We start from the raw sequence: 27,049 nt of genomic DNA, 5'->3' as shown, positions 1-27,049 counted from the left end.
TTTCTAGAATTTTTGGGGTGTTCACGCCTTTTGGGGGACTGCTTCCCTTTGGCACCTTATTTCGTAGGTGTGGGAGTACAAATTTGCACTGATTGGTGGTGACCTAATCGTGTGGTAATCCCCCATCCAATGGCAGTTGTTCTCTCTCCTGCTTTTCAACTCGCATTTTCCCGCGCTTAAGCGGACGCCATTATTATTATCGTTTTTTTGGTACTGCCAAGTACACGTCTCTCGGGGATTGCGGTGCGGCTGGTAAGCTGACCTTCGTGGTCAGCGAGCCATGCCAAACCACCCCAAAGCTACATTTTTTTGCTTTCTCTTTTATTATTTTCAGTTTAGATCATTTTTTTGAGTTTGGCCAATTCCTTCCCAAAATTGTTCAACTACATCCCTCCCCACTCAGGGTATTCGATTGTCCTCGGTGAAAAATACAATGTGAGTGTGAATACCTTGTTTTTTTTTCGACGTTATTGTCTTTCCTCGACGTCTTCATGTTTGTTCATCGAGGTGAGTAACTCACTTTTTTTCTTTGTATTTATTTGACTAGAGGGTAGTTACAACTTATTTACTGTTGTGTATAAATTTCATAGATGTTATTCAGTCGTCCCCTAACTTTATCTTGACCACGAGCCCTTGCTGTTGGGTTAATTCACGTGGCACTTAAGCAATTTTCCTTCCACTATTTTCGATCACTTTTGGCCTTTTCTTTACATCAATTTATGATGATCCAAATTATTATCAAAATTCATTATTTAATTAATCTCTTATTTTCTTTGATTGTCTTAAACTTTATCGACTGAATACCTCTATCAATTTTACAATCCATTCCTTTGTATAATATATTTTAATTGTAACATTCAATTTAATTTATAATTAATTTTAAATTGTTACATTTGATTTTCTCAATTTAAGTTAAATTTATAATCAATTTAACTTTGGTACATGAGTAATTGTAAATAATTTTCAATGGTACAAATACCTAGACGTAATTTTCGACAATAAATTAAGTTGGAAGCCACACATCGAAATGCTGACTGAGCGAGTGCTCAGCAGAATCAATTTAAGGATGCGCAAGAGCGACTCTTAATTTGACCTATAAAACTTTTATCCTGCCCCTGATAACTTACTATTGCGAATCACTCATAACATGCAGGGAGAGCTCTTATAAGGGCTTAGAAATTATTCAAAATAGGGCTTTGAGAGTAGTGACTGGTGCGGTTAAAATAACCCCAATTGAAGTCATGCTACTTTTGATAAATAACAGATCTGTTCAAGCCATTATTGAAGAACGGGCCTTGCTCTTGTTTGAGAAACTCATTAGAAGTGAAAACCTCTTTTGGACTAATTATCAGGCAAAAGAGAGAAACCTGAAAATGCAACTCGGATTCATTCAAAAGGTTGTCTTTGAAATCAAATTTTGAATTTTGCAATGTGATTAAAAATAACTTAAAACCACAAAACCCTATCAATTCAGAAGAAATTATAACAAACTTAAATCTCAAAAATTATATTATAACGAAACAAACAGCACCTGAAATTTTAAAATCCCTTGCACTAGAGACCATATATACTGAGAACCCAAATCATCAGTGACTACACGTTTATACAGATGGCTCTGACTAGCAAATGGCTGCTGGATCTGGCTTTTTCTCTGATCACTTTTCCTTCTACGCATCTGCCAGGAAATTCAAAACGGCCTTCGATGGCGAAGTACATGCTATATATATTGCATTGAAACAACTGTTGGTCATCCATTCAAAGTTTGGAAAAGTTGTATTGTTGTCAGATTCCCAGGCTGCAATCCAATTATTCAACAATATACTATCTGGTCAGATTCAAAATCGGCTCTTTTCTGATTGAAAAATTCTTGTACAAATAATAAACTATCAATTAAAATCCAAACAGTCATATCTAACACTAATATACAACTTTCATGGATTAAAGCTCATCAAAACAGACAAGGTAATGAACAAGCAGATGCCCTCGTCAAATTTTCCACGACTAATAAACAAAACTATTTCTATCCGTATCCTATTTCTTTTTTCAAGAAACAACTCAAAACTTCAATCAATAAAGGCTGGCAAATATATTGGGATAACATCGACAAAGGCCGAAGACTTTATAACTTTATTCCCAAAATAAACTACTTTAAATCCATACCTACAAAACAAGAAATATGGTTCCTTACTGGACATGGTCCCTTCCCTACATATTTAAAATTCCTAAACATAACTGACGCTGATCAATGTACATGCGGCCAACTGGGCACTCCAGAGCACTATCTTACTGAATGTATTTACACTGCCTCTTGGCATACCCGTCCGCCAAATCAATCTAACCTATACAAATGGCAGAAAAACTTCCTAACTAACAAGACATTGAATACTAAACTTAAAAACACAATGCATTTTTTATCCACTAATGATAATTTAATAAAATTTTAATGTTAACCTCATTAAGATTATGGACTGCCTATAAAAAAAAACATATTTTGTCTTACATAAAAAATATATATATTCATATGTTTAAAATATTTATATTGTCTTGCATGATACATTTCATTTATGTACACTTTCTTTATTCTTTTTCCTTTTATTTCTCTTTTTCAATTTTTATGTACATAGCAAAATTCGTTTCTTTTATTGTTCTTGTTATTTTTACTTTATTTTTTGTTTCATTCATTGTATTTTCTTTTAAACAAATGTTTTGCACTTCATTGTCTTCTGCAAGACTTCAATGTTGCTTACTAAATTTTATTTTAAAGGATTTTATATGTATTATGTACTATGCAATTTTCGATAATAAATTCCTACTGATCAGGCTAACTCACCGGGTTGTGGCGAGCTGGACTGGTAGCCAGACGTAGACTATACGGGTAAGGGTTTTGCAAACCTAGGTACGTGTCCACGTCTGGAGTAAAGTTAAAAAAAAGGCTACAATCCAGGCGATCGGTTAGCAGGGAGACACTTTGTCGGATGAAGTGCTTCAGAGTCGGAGACTTATCAGACTTTTGGCACTAAAAAACAAAAGAGTAGTCATCCACTGGATTCACAGCCATTGTATCATGTATGGTAACGCGCAAGCTGACTTCCTTGCTGCAAGGGAACACAAATCCTTCAACCCAGTTGCTCTGGATTGTCATACCATTCTATAAAACTACATATAAAAAACATAATGAAAATGAATGATTTTGCTGATCTACGAGAAAGCATAAGGAATAATAACTGGAGTGAGCCAGATATTAAGACTGTACCAGATAAGCCTCGCCGAGATGCAGTAGCCACCTTTAGACTCCTAACAGGTCATGATTGTCTAGGAGAACACCTGCATCGTATAGGTATTGACCACCCTCAGTGTCAACTGTGTGGTTCTGGAGCACCAATGAATAGAGAGCACCTCCATTGCTGTAGGAGGCTCACGGACTTGACTCGGAGACCGCAAGACATTGGCGTGCGAGAGAGATTTTGGAAAGATGACTTCGGTCTTTTGTTATTTACTATTTTTATTGTTCCTCTGTGTTATTGTTTGTATTCCCTGCCATTGGAAATAAAATAAAAAATTCTTATCTTTAAACATCGTTATTTTATCGCTACATTTTAAAATTCTTCTCAGGAAATCTTGACTGCTGAATAAACAAAAAAGAATTCATCTTTGGCTACAACTCATCCAGATAATCCTATTTTATCAAAAAAAATTACATTCCACGAAATAAAATTTAAAAATTTCCTTCCATTGAAGAATTGATTTCTACTCGCCAAACTTCTCGGTAACAAACGCCGCCAAAACAGATTCCTCTCGCTGCACTTTTCTTCGCCAAGATGTTATCAACTAGTGTCCTTTAATTTTGATTATTATGGGTAAAAAAAAAGACTTATCAGCAGAAAAGATAACACAAATAAAAAGCCTTTTACTTCACACTGAAAACTCACATAGAGAAATAGCGCGTTTGAAAGAAACAAGTAAAAGCAGTGTCAATCGCATCTCTATTGCTATTAAAAAGAAAAGCACTTTTAAACACAACAGAGCCAGGCGATGTGGTCGTAAAAGAATTACAACTTCACGATCTGATCGTAAAGAATAATAGAAAAAAGAGTCTTTTTTCATTCAAAATAAAGCCGTAAAAAATAGAATTTCTGCATCTAAAAGAACGATCCAACGACGCCTTAAAGAAGCAAAACTAACTGGTCGTCGGCCAGTCAAGAAACCACGATTAACTGCAGTGATGATTAAGCAGCACCGGAACATGACCGTTTGGGGACTAGAAAAAGGTCTGTTTTTCAGATGAATCAACTTTTGAAATTTTATCAGATAAAAGTATGTTCATACGTAGACGACCCAACGAAAGATTTCATCCAGATTGCATTGCGCAACGCGTCAAACATCCTGATAAAATTATGGTTTGGTCAGTTATCAGCACTGAAGGTGTTGGAGACCTGTATATCGTCAAAGGAACAATGGACCAGCATCAATATAAACAAGTTTTGCAGAGGCATTTGATACCTCAATTACGTACGTGGTTTCCAAACGATGAAGATGTCACTTTTATGCAGGACTCTGCCCCTTGTCACAAAGCAAAGAGTGTTATGAAGTACCTGGACAATAAAAAAAATTAATGTCCTTCCTTGGCCAGGAAATTCTCCAGATCTGAACCCTATAGAGAGTTTGTGGGAAATAATGAAGCGAAAAGTAGCTGAAGAAGTTATAACAAATAGAGATACTACACTAATATCAAGGTTGAAAGAAACCTGGAATAGCCCAGATATTATTGCAAAAGCTTGTATTGAAAGTATGCCATGCCGCGAAGAATAAACCCAGTTATATAAGCAAAAGGACATGTTACAAAATATGAAGGTTTTTTATGTTTTAAATAAAAAAAAGTAATTAATCCGAATGAGAAAGTTGCAAAAAAATAATACCAAATAATTTTCGAATTCACAACAATAAATAGTGAAAATTTAGATGTTTATAAATAAAACCAATTATTTATACTTTCGAGTATAAATATAAACATTTTATTATATATGTAATTTATTATATAATTTGAATAAACAATTCAAATTTATTATAAAATTTTGATATCGATTTCATTCAATCCAATTGAAATCTCATTTTAACCAAAAATACTGCCACAAGTCACTTTTCACTATAAATGACAAAATTTTTTCAAAATCTCATATCTCGGTCAAGAAAAAAAATCGTAAAGTCATTTACTTTAGCGCGTTTTAAAATTTACGACTTGTACTTTAATGTGTAAATAATAATATTTATGCAAAACATTTTGTCACAAAGTAACAACTTGTCAGACTTGACATTTTTTTTCAAAAAAAAATGCTTTGTTTAAATGTGCAAATTTTTGCAAAACATTGAGATAAATTAAATTAGTAATTTTTAAGAGAAAGTAGAAGACCTGAACATGATATCCTGAAATGTTTATGAAAATTGATTCATTTTTGAAAAAGTTATGACACTTTGAAAAATGACAATTGTTTAGAAATTTTAAGTGTCCCTAATAATTTGGCAGGGTACTGTATATATTGTTCATAATAATTATAAATATATTGTTCATAATAATATATATATTGCTCATAAGAAAAATAGTATATTAAATTTTTCATGTATCGAAGGGATTTTTAAGTTCCACTAGTATTATTTCCATATAAAATTGAAACTGAAAATAATATCCCACTGGGACTGATCTGTCCGTATGATATAAATTTTCACTCATCATAATTAGCAGTACTAGATCATTTGAAATTAAACATAACTTTTATTTAATTTAATATTTTGTTGGAGCACGCCATTTTACGATTAAACTTTCTCCTTCAATTCTGAGTTTTTTTTTTTTTTTTTATCTTGAAAGACTTTATCTAGATTTTAATTTTTTTTTTTACATTGATCCATTAACATTTATTTACGTGATTTTCTTTTTTAACTTAGTTATAGTTGCATGTTTTTAATATGTACGTTTTTTATTATTTTTACTGGAGAAGATGAGGCTTGACAGCTGAGCTTAACGGATGAAGAAATTAAAATTGTGTGGACTGAAATTCCATGCATCAGATCGTAACACATTTAAATACAAAATAAACAATTGTGAGTATAAAAATATTGCAATTGCAAATAACAATTTTTTTTAATTAATTTCACTATGAAAGTAGCTTACATTTTAGTTTTCTAATTTAAATTTAGAAATAAAAAATATGAGCAAAAGTATTTTATTACTCTTTGTTGCTCTATTAACATTTCTGTCCCAAATAAAAATGTTATGAAAAAATTAGAAAATTATATCGTAAGAAATGCGTAAAATAGCCATTTCAATGGAGCAAAAAAGTTTCACACGTTTTGATTTTATTAACTTGGTAAATAACAGATTAAATTGATGCTTAATATACTTTCCGTAAAACTTTTCTTAGAACTATACATTAATTCTAACGTATCATCGCAAATGTCTTGGTCTTACATTATTGACAGCACAAAATCCCAGAAAAACCAAATTATATGATTTTGTTTTCCGACATGAAATAATGATTTTATTTATCTATGAAATATTTCTATAATTTTGTATCCCTAATTTAAAGGTAAAATTTATTTCTCTTACATTGCTATCATTACGCTTCTGATTTAGATTATTGTAACAAATTAAAGGCGTTACAGGGTCGACGTGGTGGTGTTTCATTTATAATGACGTAATCTTAAAATGTTACCTAATATTTCATGACACGTATAATTAAATCAGTATCAAAACTTATTTACATTTCACAAACATTATCCTGTTAAGAGTATATCATATTATTATAAATTAGAGCTGAGCTAAAAATGGTGATTACTAGAATACTTAACACAAATATTACATGTAAAGTGAAATTAACTGTAGTTGATGTTGTTGCTAATTCCCAGACCAGATCAATAAATCCGTTGACATTTAGGAAGTCCGAAACTAAAAGGGGAGAGGAATGAATGTCATTTCAGTCCAGACCTAAACAGTTCAAGATATGCTCAGATGATGCCTAGTTTTTTGGCATTCAGGGCAAAGAGGAAAGATCTTTTGATTAGCAGAAAATGTGAGACTTTTCAGGTGACCACTGGCTAGTCGGGATGCGTATTTACTAAGACTCAATGATACAGAGCACTTGGCGCGATAAAGAACATCTAAGCATTTTTGGTGCGAAAAAGAAACCTGCGCATGCGCTGTAAGGAAAAGGCATATAGAGCAATCCTTTGCGTTTGTGTTAGTTCCGTTGTTGACACTTTTAGTCGCTCGCTATTTTAGTTTGACAGTTTGTGACATTTAACCTGGTTCAACCTTAGTAGTTTATTAATCTCAGGTATGACAGATGAAAATTCAAAACAAATGCCCTTTTCAGGGCAAAACCCTGATGAAGAAGTTAATTTCTTCAAGGATACTCTATTTCCTGAAATCAGAAAACAGTACAGCGATGCAGAGATTGACTGTGAAAAATCAGATTTGAATAAAATTAATCTGAGACTGTCACTGGTAGATGCAGATGATGCAGAAAAACTAAAAAACAATGTATCTAAAATCACAAATTCGAATTGGATCATCTATAGGACGCAAGGAAATTTTCAAAGGTAGTGTAATGAAATTTGTATTTTTACTGATTTGTTTTTCTTCTGATAAATCGTTATATTTTTTACCAGAAAGTCAGAATGGTTGTTGCTTGACCGCCAAACTTTGATAACTCGTCAAAACAATACCAACAACTTCTGTGAGGCAACAATTAGAATTTTAAAAGATGTTGTGTTGTGCCGCACAAAGGCATATAATATTGTCGCCCTCACAGACTTCTGCATTTCTGTGTGGAATTCATATCTCAAACAAAAATTGATGGCTTTTGCTTACTCCAGGCGAGGTGAAGTTGTACTATTGTACAACAATTTAAATAAAAAAACACAAAGCTTATCAGAGGAAAATCTAAAAGAAGAAAGTGAGCACTTGTATACAGTAAAGTCGGCTGACGGAAAAAACATTTACACCGTTAATGTTGAACATGGTGTTTGTACTTGCGAAGCAGGAGCTTCCGGTGCTTTCTGCAAGCATCAGTTCTTTGTAATGAAAACTAAAGGTATGTCATTACCTAATGCACCACCAATTAGTGCTAATGACAGATACAGATTAGCTAAACTGGCTTTAGGTGCAAAGTCTCCTGATCCTAGTTTTTTTTAAGGATTCAACGAAACTATAGAAGGCATTAATATTATTGATAATGAAATGCATGAGGTAATTCAATCACCGGAAGAAGTAAATAAGGAAAATACTGATTCTCCTGGTGTCCAAAACGTCTCCTGTGAGGAAAAAAAATAATGAAGTTTTGAAAGAGTTGGAACGATTGGCGGACATGATGTCAACAAACAATAATGAAAATGCTGCTACTGCTGCTCTTAGTATCTTGAAAAGAATAAAAAAGCCTGATGATTTTCAGACTCTCTGTGTTTTGCCAAATTTGAGGGCAAAAAGATTGAAAAAAATCGGTGTTCAGTCTACATCAATATCTAGACGCAGGCTTGGGTTGACAAAATCAAAAAAACGTGTACCCTCAGGACGACCCTCTAGAATTCTGAAAAGGGGCATTTAAAGAAAAAGATGTTTGCAAGATAGCATTGTTAAAAATCAGCCAAATGCTAAATCGCATGGCTTATTTCATTAATTTTCCTTTCTAAATATTTGATTCAAAAATTATTTAGCGACTATGTAATAATCAAAATTTCTTAAATTTTCATTTTGTCTATTTTTAAAATAAACTAATGCAATGATTTGTAATTTCATCTAATTTTTGAAACATTTTCATACATTGATTACTTTTTTTATCAATAGAGGGCGGCACCAAAATAATTTAAATTTTCAAATATTTTTCTATTATATTCTAAAAATTTGTATTTGTTTGAAGTTGTTATTTTAAATTTAACTAATTCTTTTTGTATGATTTTTGAGGGGTAACTTTACAACTAAGCCTATTTTATTGTTTATCAAGTGTAAATATTTTAAACATTTCTTTTTAATTATAAGTCATCAATATTAAAACCAGATGGAATAAAATGATCTTTTAACATAAACTCTTGTATTTGTTTATTTTGAAATGTAAACATTACTTTACAATACCTTGTGCAATTAATTTCAATAACTTCACTTGAATNCCACAGAAGGACATGCTGCGCCAAACAAACGGTTTTAAAATAAAATCCTAGGTAGATGTATACTACAAGTTTTTCCCATCAAAATCACACGGCATTTATAAAACTGAATACAACGAAACCAACGCATTCAAGAGTAAGTAAAACAAGATAAAATTTAAATGTAGTTAAGTATCATAAAACAGTTGCATTCAAAGCTGAATAAAGACACATAAAATTGTAAATAGGATAAAAACTGTTATATACAGTATAAGAGACCAATTGCGCGTAGAAACGCAAAAATGTTAGGATGATGGCAGTCACCTAACAAATCCTGCAGTGTTAAAATAGAACTACCAAAAAAGGTTAAACGATGACGGTTAAAACATGGGCAATAAATTAAAATGTGATGGATTGTGAGTAAAACGTTGCAAGTATTGCAGTGAGGAGAGGGTTCATCAAACAGCAAGTGAAGGTGGGTCAATCGAGTGTGGCCAATTCGAAGACGAGTAAGTTTGACGTCTGCCCTACGATTACGTAGCACAGGCAATGGATCTAAATCAATTTTTATAGCGCGCAATTTATTATTAATTTGGAGATCCCACTGCTGCAACCATAGAGACTTTGTAAGCTGTCGTACGTGTGTTTTTATATCTTGGTATGGTATAGACAGAGAGAAAGGGTTTGTAGCAGATCGTGCGGCAACATCGGCCAAGTCATTGCCCGGAATTCCGACATGACTTGGGACCCAACAAAATAAAATATCAAACCCATTTTTATGAAAAGAATTTAACAGATGATGTATAAAATTTAAAATTGGGTGAGTCGATTCTTCGAAATGTCCCAATTGGCGCAACACGCTCAAACTATCTGAATAAATGCAATATTTTCGAGTAGGCAGTGATGAGATCAATCGCAGAGCTAAAAGAATAGCTACAGCTTCGGCAGTGAAAATTGAACAAATATCTGGGATTTTAAAATTGTACGTGGCATCAGCAATGACGACGCCACAACCGACATGTCCTGGAGATTTTGAGCCATCTGTAAATACAGGGGCGTATTGAGAAAACTGATGACGATGGGAAGTGAAAAGTTGCTGAAATATAATAGGAGACACTTCAGCAGTTTGAATATTTGTATAAAATATATTCAATTTACTACAACAGTGTAAGCACTAGAAACACAGTGGCGATCTCAGAAATGCTATATTATAAATATCTCCATACAGATTTTTAAAATTAAAACATCTATGCTTTTTTTTTCAAGTAATCAAACACTTTAATCTCATCTTATTAAAAAAATTCGTTCTGAGCTGAAGTATTATAATTCTCTCAAATCGTTTTGTTACAGCTCGATACTAAAGTATTGTTATGCTAATCACAATTCGGCGATTTCATTTCGAAAGATGATAAAAAATTTATAAACTGCTGTTGAAATATTGTACACATTTTCACGATTTCTTAACCTTAAATTGAAATGTAAACACAACAACGCATTCTGTACGGGGTTACAACAATCGAAAGAGGATGTGTGGGTTTACCACAAATCTGGCGACAATCCCTAATATCTGTGCGAAGAAAATTCGCGTCATGCCAAGTGCTCTGTATCATTGAGTCTTTGTAAATACGCAGTCGGCGTAAGCAAGTATTGGTCTACCTGTCACCAGGAAGAGATAGAGAGAGTCCTGGTCTTTTTGCTTTATACCAGTAGTGAATAGGAGGAAGCAGCCAATTTTGCTTGTTCTGGGCCTTTTGCCTTGCGAAAAGTAACTGTTTAATATACCTAATCATTTCGGTCTTCGAAATTATGGCTACACTCGCTAAATTAGTTATGATAATAAATCTTAATTTTTAAACATTTCATAAAGTGATCATTAAGCAAAATGATTGTGTACAAATATAGATCTTAATAGAATTATTAGAGAAATATATAAACGTGGTAAGTGGGGACAACGAGTAGCAAACGGAATTATTTTAAGTATATACAGTTTAACGGCAGTGAACAGAGGAGTTTACCCCTCAGTAGTAAATACAATATTTAGAAACCATTTTGTCTAAAATGCATCGAATCTATTGATATTTACCTTAGCAACTCATATTTTACTAAAATTTAAATTCGTGAATTTTTTAGTCTCTAATATAAAAAACTGCATTTATTCAAATACATACAAAACTAGCACTGAATTCTAGAGCATTCATTAAGAAACATTATCGTATAGTCGCCATTAAAAATCAAATACTACGGACATCCATTTTATTTCAATGTTGCTTAGTTGCACAATTAAAAATATGAATATATATATAACAAATATTCAAATATAAAAAACATTAAAAATAAATAAATAATAAAATAAAATATATTCAAAACAATTTTATTTAGAATTAACTATCATGCACTTCCTTTCTTCGATTAGTACTTCAATTTTCACATTTTTAGATAGATTTCAATATATCTCAAAAATATATCAAGCAGCGAAATGTTTATAGTAGTGTAGGACAAAGGTAGAAAAAAGACAATATAACATTTAACAAAACAAGGTATAACTATTATCAAGCATCAAAAACTGAGAGCTGTCTATATGCAGCATTGTAAGAAGAAAAAAAAAGACATTTTTTATTTATGGTAATGACAATTTAAAGTTGATAAGCACTCGTATACGATAACAAACTTGAAAAAATATAAAATATTAAATCAATTTTTCGGAATTTACAGAGCTCTTCAATCAATCTTATATAAGATCCTTTCTGACAGCTACAAAATATATTATTTGAAAAATACCCTCTCAGCGTTATATCAGATTTTCCTATCGATTATTTTACTTTTTAATAGTATTTTTAAACTTATTCATAAAAATGTTTGCTAAGAAAATAATAAATAAATATATAATACTGTTTCCTCGCTATATGGCCCTTACTATTATCTTACTCAATGTGTTGAGGGAGTTCACAATAATTTATTTTATAAGAAATAATACCATCAAAAGTATATGTAGCAAACTTTCATGGTGCAAAATTTAAAATCGAGTATAATCGCACTATGAACAACAAATATTAAAGCATAGAAATCTTAAAATTTGATTTATGACAAATAATTATTCTGGTTTTGGTGAAACCACGGTTCCACATTCAGATAAACTTCAATCTGTTTCAGGACAAAAAAATTTTACAGCAAAATAACTGCATTTTAAATATTAAAATTGCATTTAGTTTTGTTTTTATTTTTACAATAATGACAAAACCGTAAGTGGTGTTTTATGCCCACAGACTTGCCATGTTTAGAAGATTCTTTTTCTGCACAGCTGTCTTCTTTAGCAGGTGAACGACACTGATTCGTTTTCGGCGGAAAGGACTTCGAATCTCAGACCTTCGTCTCCTCCTTCTTCATCAACCAGTTCATCTAAAAGAACTCTTTTTCTACACTCTTTAACCTCTACTTCCTCCCAGGTGTAACCGAGACTACGAAACACAGACACCTAATTTTTCTTCAGAAGTGAGATTGTTTATGGATGGGTGGTCTAATGTAAACAATAACAAGCGTCCTTAAACCGGAAGAAATTTAGAAAATTTCCGGTGTATCCCTCCGCTTATGTTATGACTACGAGGCGATGTGTGAACAAGCCTAATATTCTATGCAGTTTTGTTATTGTAATTTGGGTTCAAATCTAAACATAATTGTACCATTCATAAGAGCTTTCAGAAATGTATTGATTCTCAGAGGTCGTAAGGCCAAAAATTTTTTTGGAAAGTTAATATCTCATTGTGAATAATTCTTAAGGTTTGCCATGTTTTGTATTTTATCCCTTATTTGGCTACATTTGAATGAAATGTCGCCAAAAATATCTTTAAAAATATAGTATTTTTAAGATAGCCTAATTAGAAAATATTCTAATGATTATAATATTAATAAGATAATGCTGAAGTTTAAAGGCTGAAAGAAAGAACTCTGTACATGTTAAATGTCACATAGTAAAAAAAAAAAATATGATGGCAAATGTGCAGGAGGAATTTTTTGAAATTACTCTTGAAAATTGGACTAACTTTCAATAATACATAAAAGTTAAAAGAATCCACGCTGATGCTTTCCAAAAAGGACAATATCTAATAGTAAAATCAAGGTAGTTCAAGTTGACTTTTCAATGGCATATTCTTGTGAATATCAAAAAAAAGTTCAATCAGTATTTTGCTATCAAGCATCTGTTTGACTATTCACAGCAGCGGTTTCGTTAGACGATACTTGTTCTTCATTCGCGGTATTCTCTGATAGAAAAGACAAAGGTAAAAAAAAAAAGTGTCTGCACTTTTATTTTAAAACTAATTGAGAAGCTGTTTCAGAATGCTTTTACTTCAGAAAATGAATTAACAGAAATCCTCTATAGTGATGAACCTTGATTTAATTCAGAATTTAAAAATAAATATATGGTTGAATTATTTCATCTTTTGTCAATCAAAATATAAAAAATTCATTTGGAAATATTTTACCATATCACATGGCAGAAGTGTTTTGTATGGGATAGATGTGCAGTGCAAAACTTTTAGTGCGAAGCAAAAGGCAAAATCAATTTACCTCAGTTTTTATACAAAAAAGTTAAGTTGTTCTACAGTGTTTGCAAAGCTAACCAATCAACTCCTGCCTAATACGACAGTATTACATATTAGCCCCTTTAAGAAAATTTGCCATAAAGAAGCCTATGGTAATCTATGGCAACCATAAAAATTTGTATAGCAAGATACCATACGCCTATGGTTACCATAGAGATTTGTATGGCACTACCCCATAAGCCTATGGTTAACATAGAAATTTATATGGCAAGATACCATAGGCAGTATACGCATTATTGCCATCTGTATTGCGCAATTGTGCTTTGTAATTGTGGTGCAGTTATGAATTTTGTAATGGTTTACTTATGTGCCGCGTATTGTGCGAGCTAGACTGTCGTCCAGACGTGGACTATACGGTTAAGGGTTTTGCAAACCTAGGTACGTGTCCACGTCTGGAAGAAAAGAAAAAGTACACCATAGGGAAAAGCTGATCTAGCCTATGGAGTCCTCAAAAACATCTTCTAAAAGAAAGAAATATCCATTTTTTCACCCCGAAGTTAATTAAATTCAACATGTAATCCCATAAGGCATTCCTGGTGAGTCTTTTCCGGCCACCGGGAGGCCAATTTCCCCATTTTTGAGTGTTTGAAATCTGATGTTCCATTGATCTAGGCTTAGAGTATCAGACCGCAATATTAACGTGTCATCCACTACAAGTGGAATTTTTCGCAAACTTTGGCTACTTATTTTAATATTTTTTTCATCTCATTCTTGGTCAAAAACATTTTATTGCAAACGCCTATGCGATTATCTATCTGAATTTATCAAGTTTTTAATTTCCGGCGGTCTGGTACTTTTATTATCTGTATCTTTTCAAAATATGTCGCGATTGGGTATAGGTTTTCGCTATGTTAAATTTTTCCATTTGGTAAGGCTGACTTTGTACACTTTAATTAATTAATATCTTGCTGTTTATATTTTTATCTAAAATTTTTATATTTCTTTCTCCCAACTGTTTCTGATTAAACGACATCTTTCTTTTTATTTTATCCCCTCCCTCTGATTTTATATAAATTTTTAAAGTCACATCACTTTTCCATTATTAATGGTGTTCTATTCCCCTTAGCAATTTGTAAACAATCTTCATGATGAAAAACACAGTTAAGTGCTTATCATCAAGCCAGATCCATCATTTCTTTAATAATTGAAATTTTTTAATTCTTTTACCTTGTTCGATGACAATTTCATTTTATTGCAGTCATATATCAATATCAAAGTCAGTGTTTGCATTCTCATTAGTTTTTGATTTTAATTCCACTTAGGTTCTTGCAATGCTTTTTTTACATTATCTTACATATGTTAGGGCTTTATATTTTTATTTTGTGTTTAACTTTTGCTTGCCATTAAATTGTTTTTATCATGTCTCTGTGTTTTACTATCTTACAACTAATATGTCCTAAGTATCCACATATATATGTACAAGGTTCTGTTACATATTTATACATAGCTTAGGGTCATCACTTAACTAGATTTGCTGGATTACTGGTTGACAATTGTTTTGCTTCAATATCATCAACGGGACAGTCCCTGGCGAAATCGTCTGCTGCTGTTACCAAAATTGCTTTTAACAATTTAATCTTTCCTTAAGTTTACAACTTTTTCGTCATAGCTAATCCCTATACCCAATTAATTTTTATTTACTATCCCTGACCAAGTGTCAATTTGTCAATAGCAATAATTAATTTTACCAATTTTAATATGTCTTAAACATGTTTTGTATTTACCAATGTTTCTATATTGCGTTCTCTTTTCTAACTGTGCTTAACACAACTCAACATAAATTTTTGAGTTTTATATTCCTCACTAGGAGAGCTCAAGATGGCGGATGACGTGCTTGACGCGTTTTATTTGTCTCTTGAAAATCAGTACAATATTATAAACAAAGCCTTACTTTCAAAGTGCAACATGAGTACAGAATTAAGAGAGCATGCCAGGACAGCAATGGGTGAGCTAAATACTCTCATTATTAAGACTTTTGAACGTTTACAGTCTTTTAATTATCGCAAAGTATGTGAAGAAAGTGTAAAGGCTATTTCTGTGATACCCACGTACGCGGAAGTAGTGTCGCCATCTAGGAATGAAAATAATAACTATACGGCTTACAGCAAAACAACAAACAACAATCTCGTAGTTAGTGCCGCTTCTGATTTGGAAAAATTTTCTTCCAATGACATTAAAAAACTACTTATGGAAAAAGTTAATCCTAGAGAAATTCAACTGGGCGTGAAAAGCATCAAAGCTATCTCTAATAATAGAGTCTTAGTACAGTGTTGTTCTTCTAAGGATAAATTAACTTTACAAGAGAAGTTAAAGAATAGTCCGGAACTGGTATCCACTGATCCAAAGCTTAGAAATCCAACCTTATTAGTTAAAAATGTTCCAAATGATATTAAAGATGCTGAAATATTAAATGTTATTTCCGAGCAAAACCCTGATATATTGGATAACAATGAAAAAAATAGTATTAGAGTTCGATTTACTCTTAAAAAGTTCCAAAAGACTCGACATATTGTTGTGGAAGTGAATCCTTCATTGCATAAGAAAAGCGTATCTGTTGGATATTTTCACTGTGATTGGTCCATTTGCAGAGTAGAGAACTTTATTGTAATTAATAGATGCTATAAATGCCTTGGTTACAACCACAGGGGAATAGAATGTAGAAACTCACTCGCATGTTTTAAATGTTCTAAGGAACATAAAAGTGAAAATTGTCCAAATGATGATAGACGTACGTGTGTCAATTGCGTTAGATTCAATAGTAATATTAATGATGCTAACAAAAAAGTTGATGTTAGACACAAGCCTTTTGATGAAAAGTGCCCATCACATATTTTTATGAAGAATAAAATTATCTCGCAAACCTGCTATGTCTAATACGACTTCATTTTCCCTTAAAATTATTCAACTAAATCTACATCGTTCTAAAAAGGCAACCCAACAGCTTGTGCTGAATATGGAAAGTTCTGACGCCGATGTCGCAATTGTACAGGAACCCTATTACTATAATTCTTTTTTACCAATTTTTCCTTCTTCCTACCGGATTTTCTTTGATACCAATAGTGACACCATCAAAGCTGCTATTATTATTCGGAATAAGCAAGTATCTATCTTTTTAGATTTAAAGAATCTTAGCTACAATATGGTTCTTCTTCATGCTTCTTACCTTAAGTCCGAGTTTATTTTGCTTTCATACTATTTTGAACCCAGTAAAAATATTGAAGATGATCTTAGCAAAATTAATGATGCTCTTTCTACTAAAAACTGCAGTAAATTAATTTGGGCTATGGATGCCAATAGTAAATTTGAAATATGGTTCAGTCCTTTTTCGGATTCGCGCGGTGCTAAGCTCTGTGATTTTTTTAGCATGTATCATCTTTTCGTGATTAACGAAGATTGCGGCCCCACTTTTTGCGGTTCCCAGGGTTCCAGCTATATTGATGTTACTGTTGTGGGAACTGATCTTCTTGGTGATGTTTCTAGTTGGAGTATTCCAGACTATGAATCTTTGTCGGATCATCTTACTATTGAATTTGATATTGCTCTTTCTCCTCATATTTCTTCGTCAATTTATCAACCAATTCGCTTTAATGTTAACAAAGCAAAGTGGGACCGTTTCTACTTTTTCTGCAAGGATAAAATTGACAATCTTACTAACCTCTTAGATTCCTGTACGGATCGTAATTCTCTTTACACTATCACTGATGACTTAGGTTCTGTTATCTACCAAGCTTCTAAGCTTTCAATGCCTATTAAGAAACACGGAGCTCATAAAGTGCCCTGGTGGACCACAGAAATTAACTGTATGAGGAAACAAGTTAATGCAGCAAGGCGAAGATTTCAAAGAACTCATAACTCTTCTATAAGAGAGCTCTACAGACAAAAATATCTACAACTCAAAAAAATTTACGGTAATAAACTTCTGGACGCAAAACTTTCTTCTTGGAAAGAATTTCTAAATACGATTAATGTACATAATGTTTGGAAACAAATTTATACTTATGGTATAAAGCGAAATTTCACCAAAAGAATTGAAATTACTGGCATTCGACTCTCTTGTGGTGCAGTTACTACATCATTAGAGGAAACAATGAATGAGGTCATGAATAAATGCTTCCCATCAGACTCCTTGAGGGTTGATGACCCGTTCCATACTGCCTTGCGTAACGAAATGAGCTTTCCCCTCAACACAGATCTTGAGCCACCATTTACAGAGGCAGAAATTGATACGATTGTCAAGAACCTTAAGCTTAATAAAGCCCCAGGTCCTGATTGTATTCCTAATGAAACAGTTAAATATATACACAATATGTTTCCAAACTTACTTCCTAAACTTTTTAATGCCTGTTTGAGGCTTAGTTGCTTTCCACCTAATTGGAAGAGGGCTGATGTCATTCTAATTCCCAAAAATATTGATTCATGTACACCTCATTTAGATAACATTAGATGCATCAGTCTCTTACCAACTTTTGGTAAATGTCTAGAAAAACTTTTAGCCAATAGACTAACTTGGTTCTTGCACAGCAATAAACTTTTAAACGAATCTCAGTTTGGTTTTACTCCTCAAAAGAGTTGTGAAGATGCACTTTTACTATTAAAAGACCTTGTAGGCCTGGGTAAGAAGAAGAATCTCCATACATTGCTTATCTTTTTAGATATACGTGGAGCCTTTGATTTCGCCTGGTGGCCTGGCATAATTAAGTTGCTTAGAAAATATAATGTGCCACGCAACATTTTCAATACCATTAAAGACTTTTTGTGTGAGAGATCTGCCACTCTAACACTTGATCACCGTACCATCCTTCGCTCTCTTGAAAGAGGCTGCCCTCAAGGCTCAGTCCTTGGACCCCTGCTCTGGAACATTATTCTTAATGAACTTTTAAATATACTTTCAAACATCAATGGCTGTAAAACAATTGCTTTTGCTGATGACCTTTTAATCTGCTTGCAAGGCAAATGTGAGGACACTATTTTTTTACTTGCGCAAACCATCCTAGACATTATTGTTAAATGGTCCAAAGAACAAAAACTAGATTTCAATTCGAATAAGTCCAAAATCATGGTTATCAAAAAGAAAAATAAAGACTACTCGAATCAACAACTTTACCTTGATAATAACCTTCTGGATTTTGTTAGTGAAATTAAATATTTGGGACTTATTCTTGATGATAATTTGAATTGGAAAAAACATATTGCTTACTTATCAAAAAAATGCGAAAATATTCTTCAAGGATTAAATCGGGTCTCATGCAATACTTTTGGTTTAAAGTTCAATGTTATGAGTTTAATTTACAAACAGGGAATTGTTCCTTTCATTTGCTACGCATCTAGAGTATGGGGTAATGCCCTACTTAAAAAAGTTAATGTACGTAATCTGCGTAGAGTTCAGAGAAGAATTCTTCTTAGAATTGTGCGGGGATACAGGACTATTAGTTACGATGCTTGTTTCGTCTTATCAGGTTTTCCTCCCATTGATATTTATATCTTACAGGACATGGATTATAAAAACAATATCAGCAACATCTCATTAAGTTCTAATTTCTCATTAACTAATGTTCCACATCCAGGTAATCGAAAACCTATTGATACCATTAAATTCTGCAATAGTTTTGAAAGTGACTTTCCGATCGTTTGCTATACAGATGGAAGTAAATTAAATAACAGAGTTGGCCTGGCTTTTGTGATCTTTTATAATAATATTGAAATGGAGAACCACCTGATTAGAATTCCTGATGACTGCAGTGTTTTCCAAGCTGAGCTTTTGTGTCTTTACCACTCTATTAAATGGATCTCAAACAACTCATCTCTTTCATCAAAATTCCTCATCTGTTCAGATTCCCTTTCATCCCTTTTTGCACTTAAATGTATTACTTCATTTAACAGAATTATTGTAAATTCGCAGATTATTTTAAATGAACTCCAATCCGAGGGTAAATCTGTGCTCTTTTCACATGTCCGAGGCCACTCCGGTGTTCTGGGTAATGAAAGAGCTGACTTTCTGGCGAAACAAGCGACTAATCTTGATTCCATTTGTGATATAAGTCCCCCAAAATCTTTTTTTAGACTTTCAGCCAGACATAAAGTTCAAACTGTGTGGAATGAACAATATCAAGCTTCTACAAATGCTTCACTGACTAAACTCTTCTTTCCATCTGTTAATCAAAGACTCAATAATCAACATTTTTTCTGCAACTTTCATGTGACGCAATTTCTCACTGGACACGGCAACTTCAAGGCATATTTGAAAAGATTTGGCTTAAGTTCCAGTGATCTGTGTGATTGCAATATTGGAGGAACACAAGACGTTGAGCATTTTATTGTAAAATGCTCACATTTTGAGAAAAATAGAAAAAACTTAATAATTGCCTTAAAGTCGCTCAATATTAACTATCCCCCTCCTCTTCGCACTTTTGTGGGAAACAAAACCGTCTTCAAACTTTTCTGCAAATTCATTGATTCAGTTTTTAATGCAATCTTATAAATCAGTTTGTTTTATGTACTATTTTTATTTTTCCTTTTCTCATCCTTTTTGCAAATGTTTTTTTTTATTTTTTTTTTTTTTTACTTTTATTATTATTATTAATTTTTTTTTCTCCCTAATTTTTCATGCCCTTTTAGTATGTATATCTGTTTAAATATCCTACATTGTTTGATACCATACTTACGTCTGTAAGCCTCGTGTTGTACTTTTTCAGTGGTGCACGAGGAATCTTTTTGTTATTGAATAAAAAAATATTCCTCACTAGTAGGGGATCAACTAATTTAGCTTGTTTTGTATTCTTAGCTTTTAGATAAAATTTTGTTCACATGCCACCACTAGTTGCACAGTTACATATTCGGCTTTTGTCCCGTTTGGTCTATTTTAAACTAATTTCGCTTCGACCACCGGCCCCACTCTTTATCTTTTGAGTTTTCATAGTATTTTATCGTTTAAGTAGTCTGTTTAATTTTTAGCTTAGTATCACATATCAAAATTTAAAAAATTTTCATACTCGCTTCGACCATCGGACCACTATTTTACTTCGCTTTCTTTTAGGTTCCTTTAATATCTGACGCTTATCTAACTAATTATGATACAATTTAATCAAATTAACGTTTTTTATACTCGCTCCTACCTCCGGACCCACTTTCTAGTTTCTTATTTTTTACAGCATTAACAAATATTGGTTGCCTGTACTCAATATATTTTGTTCCTAATCAACATAACCAATATTTTCCCCACTCGCTCCGACCACCGGACCCATTTGCTAACGGTTAGTATTAACCGTTTAAAATTTATTTGAATAAGAAAAGCATTCAGAAAGGATTCTGCAAGTAAAACAGGGGAAGTTTATCAAAGAAATTTTAAAAAAGCTTGCTGGATATATATTTATTCTACAATTATTAAGTTTTGCATTTTTAATATCCATTGCGAAAGATTCTTGTAAGTAATTAATTTTTGATGTATGGTAAAATATCAATGGGAAATGTTGCTTGCCATAGCTGTATGGCAAAGGTGTATCATAGCCTATGGAAAAATATTTCTTCATAAACTGTAGCACATCTTAGTTTTATGGCAAAAATTTGTTATATAAAAATGCCATAGGATATTCCTATGCGGTCTTGCCTATGGCAAAATTTTACCATAGGCAAAACCCCATAGGAATATCCTATGGCATTTTTTATGGCAAATTTTCCTAAGGGTCAAAATGAAATAAAGATATTAATTGAAAGCATCAATTCATGGCAACAATAATATAAAGCATAAAATCTATGCCAACTATCTCTAGATACTTGAATAACATGCATAGATGCACAGATTGTGGCACACAAATAGTCACTTTTTATCCCCTCCTGATATTTTGTACTCAGTAGAGCACCTATAACTGAAATTAAAACGAGATGTGTTCTATCTCAGGCACATTATTGACGCAAATGCGCATGCTTGCTAACTTAAATAAGCGGAACATTGAATTGATCTTTTAGTTGAAATATTCACAAAAGGTAACACACTGATCGTTTGGAGAAATTGGAACACGTAACGTTCCAATTTCTCCAAATTAAGAAGTTACTTTTGGAAAAAATTTTAAAATATAACTTGACACATCTTTGATATTGTGTCTATCTATAAAAGAAAATACATTACTTTCACACATTTATACTTTACAGAATTAAAATAATATATTCAAAGTTTCAAATATCTAACATTATAAATACACGTAATAAAATTTCAGATTTTTTTTTTTCCAACATCACATTTATTTGTACCTTTTATTTTCTTTTTAAAAACTTGAAACACGTGTAGATTTAACAACAAATTAAGAAAAACATAAAAAATATCTAACAAATTTATTATAATAAGTGTTAAAGTTAAAATATGTCGTGTAAAAGTAGCACACGTAACAAAAGCATCGCCCTTGGTTTACACAGGGATAGATGGTTAAAATATGATGAAGCGTAAGTGAAACGTTACAAGTGTCGCATTTGAGAGGAGGTTCTCCGAACTACACATGAAGATGGGTGAGTCGAGAGTGACCGATTCTGAGACAAGTAAGCTTTACATCAAGTTTTGAATTTACATCATCTTCATTAACAATAACTTTCTATCCTTTACACTACCTATACGTCGTGGTAGAAAACTTTTACAAAGAATGCTACAAAAGCTTCAGTAACAAAGAAACGCTTACATCACTGCATATTATAAATACAAACATTCGCTAATACATAACTTTTTTTTTGTAATTCCTGTCATATTTTAGAGCTAACGTTTAACGTAAATTGAAACCACAAGAATTAAATAGAAACAATTGAAATCAGATCATTATTTTTCAAAAATTATTAACTTATAATAATGACCATTCCATAAAAACTATAATAAAAAACTTCAATGAATGATTAAGTGTAAAAAACGCATAGTATGTCAAAAAATCATACAATTTAGAATTTACTATATATAACGCAAAATTACAAATCTGATTAAAAAAATAAAAGCCTTGTGTGGTATGCCAATGTAGGAAACTAATCAAAATAGAGTACAATTCTTCCATTCCATTCCAGTCTAATCCTGGAAGAATGAGTCAAATAACTCAAGTACTATAGTAGTTGTTCGTTCAGAAAAGTCAGAGCAGTCAAATATTTGCTGAACAGTTAAGCACTCGTTTATCAAATAAGACATTGATTGCCATGCCCCGCAGATATTTCTTTCGAATAATGCATTGTCATGTAATGATTGGACCATTTGCATTAACTGTTTTCAGGGTGACCACAATCGAAAGAAAAAAAATTTAAAAAGTGGTTACAAATATCTCAAGAAGGGATGGGAAGTTTCAAATTTTTAATTTCACATCATCTATAGGAATTTATATGTATAAGAAATATATCAAATTTAACAACTAGATATATTTTTATTAATTTACAAATACACTTCGGTAAACAGAAATTAATTCTTCATTCTACCTCTGTAACATCTAGATCCATTGCATGGTATATAACATTATTTTTTATATATTATTATTAGACCTTTTTAAAACGTAATTGTCGAAATATTACGTGATAGTCAAAAACCAATGACATTTAAAATCAGAATAGGAAAACATAAAAGTAAATTGCTACTTTACAAAAAATATTTCTTCACTAAAAATTTGTTATCACTTATGGGTGTCACCTAAGGATAAAGTTATATTGTAGAAAGTAACGTTAAATTTTAGAATTGTATTCATAGTCTAAAGTTTATAAACAATTTAACATTGACTTACTTTAATAGACTTTATACCACGTACTCATTAAATTTTAAGTAGATATATAATCTGTATTATTTTTCAACAATTCTCCTTAGCTACAATTTTCAATATCCTTTTCGTTTTATTTTGTACAGAATTTAAATGACCAAACGTTCTTTATTAAATTGCAATTATATCAATAAAACATAAACATAATTCAAAACAGAAACTGGTAAGAGTTGAAGGATAAGAACTGTAAAAGTTTTTCCATGCGTTGTTTGTAATCTTCTAAATATAATGTTGGGAAGTATTGTAAGAGAAAACATGGTGTGGATTCTGAAGTTCATGATTGATTGAATATAGAGTTTAATGGCACAAGGTCCAAATGTGGACATGCTGCGCCAAGCAATATGTTAATACTTGGTCAAAAATTAAAGTGCATTCTTACTTATTTTCCGTAAATAACATTGATCACTGATAAAATCATATAGAAACAATCAACGGTAATAATGGATTAAAATCAGGTCAAAGTTGAAACACAGTAAAATTTTGTAAGACATGTAAAATAGTGTAAAAGTAATAACATCTTTCTAAAAGTGACTAAAATCATGAATAGAATAAAATTTATAAACAATTTAAGATGCCAATAGCACGTAAAAATGCAAAAATGTTAGGGTGATGAGAGTCACCTAACAAATCTCCCATAGATAAAATAGAACTACCAAAAAAGGTAAGACTATGCTTGTTAAAAAGCGGGCAAATGATTAAAATATGGTGAACCACCGAAGGTAAAACATTACAAGTAAATGTTGCATTGAGGAAGAGGTTCCTCGAATAACAAATGAAGATGGGTCAGTCTAGTATGGCCGATTCGAAACCGGGTAAGTTTAACATCTGCACTGCGGAGACGTGCCACAGGTAAAGGGTTCAAATCTAGTTTGACAGAGTGCAGTTTATTGTTGATCTGGGAGTCCCATTGCTGCCCCACTAAAAATAATCTTAAGATTTTCTTAAAAAATTCTTCAGAAATCTAGAGAATTTCTTAAGATCTCCTCTAACTCTATCTCCAAAATATCTTAAGAATTTTTGCATACAATTTACACACATTTTGAATATCTTTAAGGTGAATTAAGTTTGACTTCAAAAATTCTTAAGACAGATTCCTGAGTTAGAATTACCTTAAAGCATCTTAAGATTCTTTAAAAAATCTTAAGAATTTTTTCAGACATTTTATAGACATTTTGGATATTTTTAGGATGAATTAAGTTTGTCTTAAGAAAATTTGAAGAAAGTTTCCTGAGTTAATGTTACCTTAAAACATCTTAAGATTTTTCAGAATATCTTAAGAATTTTTGAAGACATTTTGAATATCTTTAAGGTGAATTAAGTTTGAACAAAGATTTCTTAAATTTTTTTTCAGTTCACACAAAATTTGTCTTGTGATATTTTCTACCTTAGTTTTTCAGATCTTAGTTTCTGTTTAATTGTTTGAGAATTTCAATAATTCTCTAATTAAAGTATATATTTAAAGTTTTCTGCTTTTTTTTTTTTTTTTTTTTTTTTTTTTTTTTTTTTTTTTTTTTTTTTTTTTTNTTTTTTTTTTTTTTTTTTTGTTCTTTCATGAAACTTACAAAATATTAATTTCAGATTGAAAAGAAAATGTTTTATTTGACTTCTATTTTAAATATTTTTTTTTACTGCTTTTATGAAACATCAACTGGTATCTTTGAAATTCAATTCACCAATCAGATCAATTTTTATTAATCAAAAACTCGCACATTATTAAAATTTGAATGATTGGAAATTTTGCCAAGTTGAATGTATAACCAATTCACTCTCCGAGATTCGAATTTTAAGTTTATACGATATACCTGATTAAGAAATTGTGATGTTGCTACATCACACGTGCGTTGTTTTTCTACTCCTCAATAGTTTTTTCAGTTTTCGTTCTTTTTAACCGCAATAGCCTTTTACTTCATTTAACTTGTTTGACTCATTTTTCGTATCGATTAACCCTACCCTAACTTTAACCGTATATCGTTTTTGCGCTTTCCCGCGTACCTTCTTGGCGGCAGTCGAGGAAGCTACCGTGAGAGAGAAGCAACGGTCTCATTTTTTGATATTTTTCAAGTTTTCCTCCCAATAAGTTTTTAAGATGCTTCACCTCTCTAAAGTTTAAGATATAAATTAATATTTAAAGTTTCTCAAATAAAATGTAAGGGAAAACCAAATTGTATTTAAGTAGATCTCTGGCAAATAGAGATGAACAGCACGTGTGCATTGTCGCCAATGGTTGGCGGACTTCCATGATAAAATCTACGATCCAGGTGCTTATGAATCGTCTGTGCTAGAATTTTTTTTAAAGGAGATAAAAAAAAGGAAGCCTCGTTCGAATGGAAATGCGTATTCAAATAGAATGATAAGAAATGGTGAAAAGGGAGCCAGCTCCATCAAAGTGAACCAACCGAAAGTTTGATGAATAAAATAAAGTTTCTCAACACTTCATAATGAACTGTGTGCCCTCTTTAACTTCATCTCAAATGCACTAGTTGACCAGTAGAGAAACCTGGAGATCCTTCTGGAACGAGGGGTCAGGTAATTAATTTGAACAATATCTCACTAATACGATCACTCTTTTATGTTTTTTATTTATTTCATTCAAAATATATTTAAATCATAACGATATCACAGAAATAGATAGCATATTTACAGTAGTTATTAGTTTTATTTTTTCATGAATTGATGCAACAGTTACGTAAAGCATTCACATTAACAAAGCAAGTTTAATTTTACGAATTTTTAAATTTTGTGTTCAATAATTTTGTTTTTAAGTACGTATGTAATATCTGTACTCATTAAAGCTGTATGAACCGTTTTCGTTCACAAATGCTTTAAGCGTACAGTTTTATTCATTTACTGAAAATTAACAAGCCTTTAATCATGGAGTCTTTAATCAAAGAAAAAGCTATCTGAACCTTAGAGGAGTAATTTAGGTAGAGAGAACCAGTCCCCCATCCCTCGTTGCAAAGAACATCGTCACGTGATTCCTGGACGATTTTCCCTCCAGTAAACCCTCTCCCCATTCTTTTCCTATGGAGGTGAATTGATGAGCTGTGTTTTTAACTATAAAATTTTAAAAAAATGGTGGTATACTGCTGTGCATTTGGATGCAACAAAAAATTCATTAAAGGAGGACCTTTTACATTTCACAAGAAAGATTTTTATTCTTTTATATTCACTTATAAACATTTATTTTCTATTTATATGTTAGCACGTCAAGTTATGGAATGAATTTAATTGGTTTTTAACTAGCAAAATAGCAATTATTTTTTTATATTTTTATTTAAATTAATAGATTATAATGTAGTTAACATTGATAGGCATTTTCATTACAATTAAATTTCATATTGATACAAATATTCTGATATTTTTACTCCTTTTCTGATAAAGCGCGTGCATCGGATTTGGCGCATTTCTTTCACGCCAATGTTTGCAAACAGATCGCTTTAATTTTCGCTCTGTAACTTTTATTGATGCATTAAAATAATTTTTTGTAATAATTTCAAGCGAATTTAATTATATATATTAAATGATTTAATTATATATTTAATACATTTCATGCAAAAA

At 31.8% G+C, this 27,049-nt stretch overlaps 1 protein-coding gene across 1 annotated transcript; it reads left to right on the top strand.

Annotated features, from left to right (window-relative positions):
- The first annotated feature begins 16,680 nt into the window (after window positions 1-16,680).
- LOC107442850 (retrovirus-related Pol polyprotein from type-1 retrotransposable element R1) lies at window positions 16,681-20,205 on the top strand. The gene has a single exon (XM_016056510.3). It carries the CDS (start codon window positions 16,681-16,683, stop codon window positions 20,203-20,205), a length of 3,525 nt encoding a protein of 1,174 aa, XP_015911996.2.
- Window positions 20,206-27,049: the final 6,844 nt, after the last annotated feature.

The sequence above is a fragment of the Parasteatoda tepidariorum genome, chromosome 10, assembly GCF_043381705.1.
Source record: "Parasteatoda tepidariorum isolate YZ-2023 chromosome 10, CAS_Ptep_4.0, whole genome shotgun sequence".
Taxonomy (NCBI): domain Eukaryota; kingdom Metazoa; phylum Arthropoda; class Arachnida; order Araneae; family Theridiidae; genus Parasteatoda; species Parasteatoda tepidariorum.
This window is presented reverse-complemented; position numbering and strand designations above follow the sequence as displayed.

Coding starts and splice junctions, on each gene's coding strand:
- LOC107442850 (XM_016056510.3), top strand. CDS start 16,681: ATGGAAAGTTCTGACGCCGATGTCGCAATTGTACAGGAACCCTATTAC.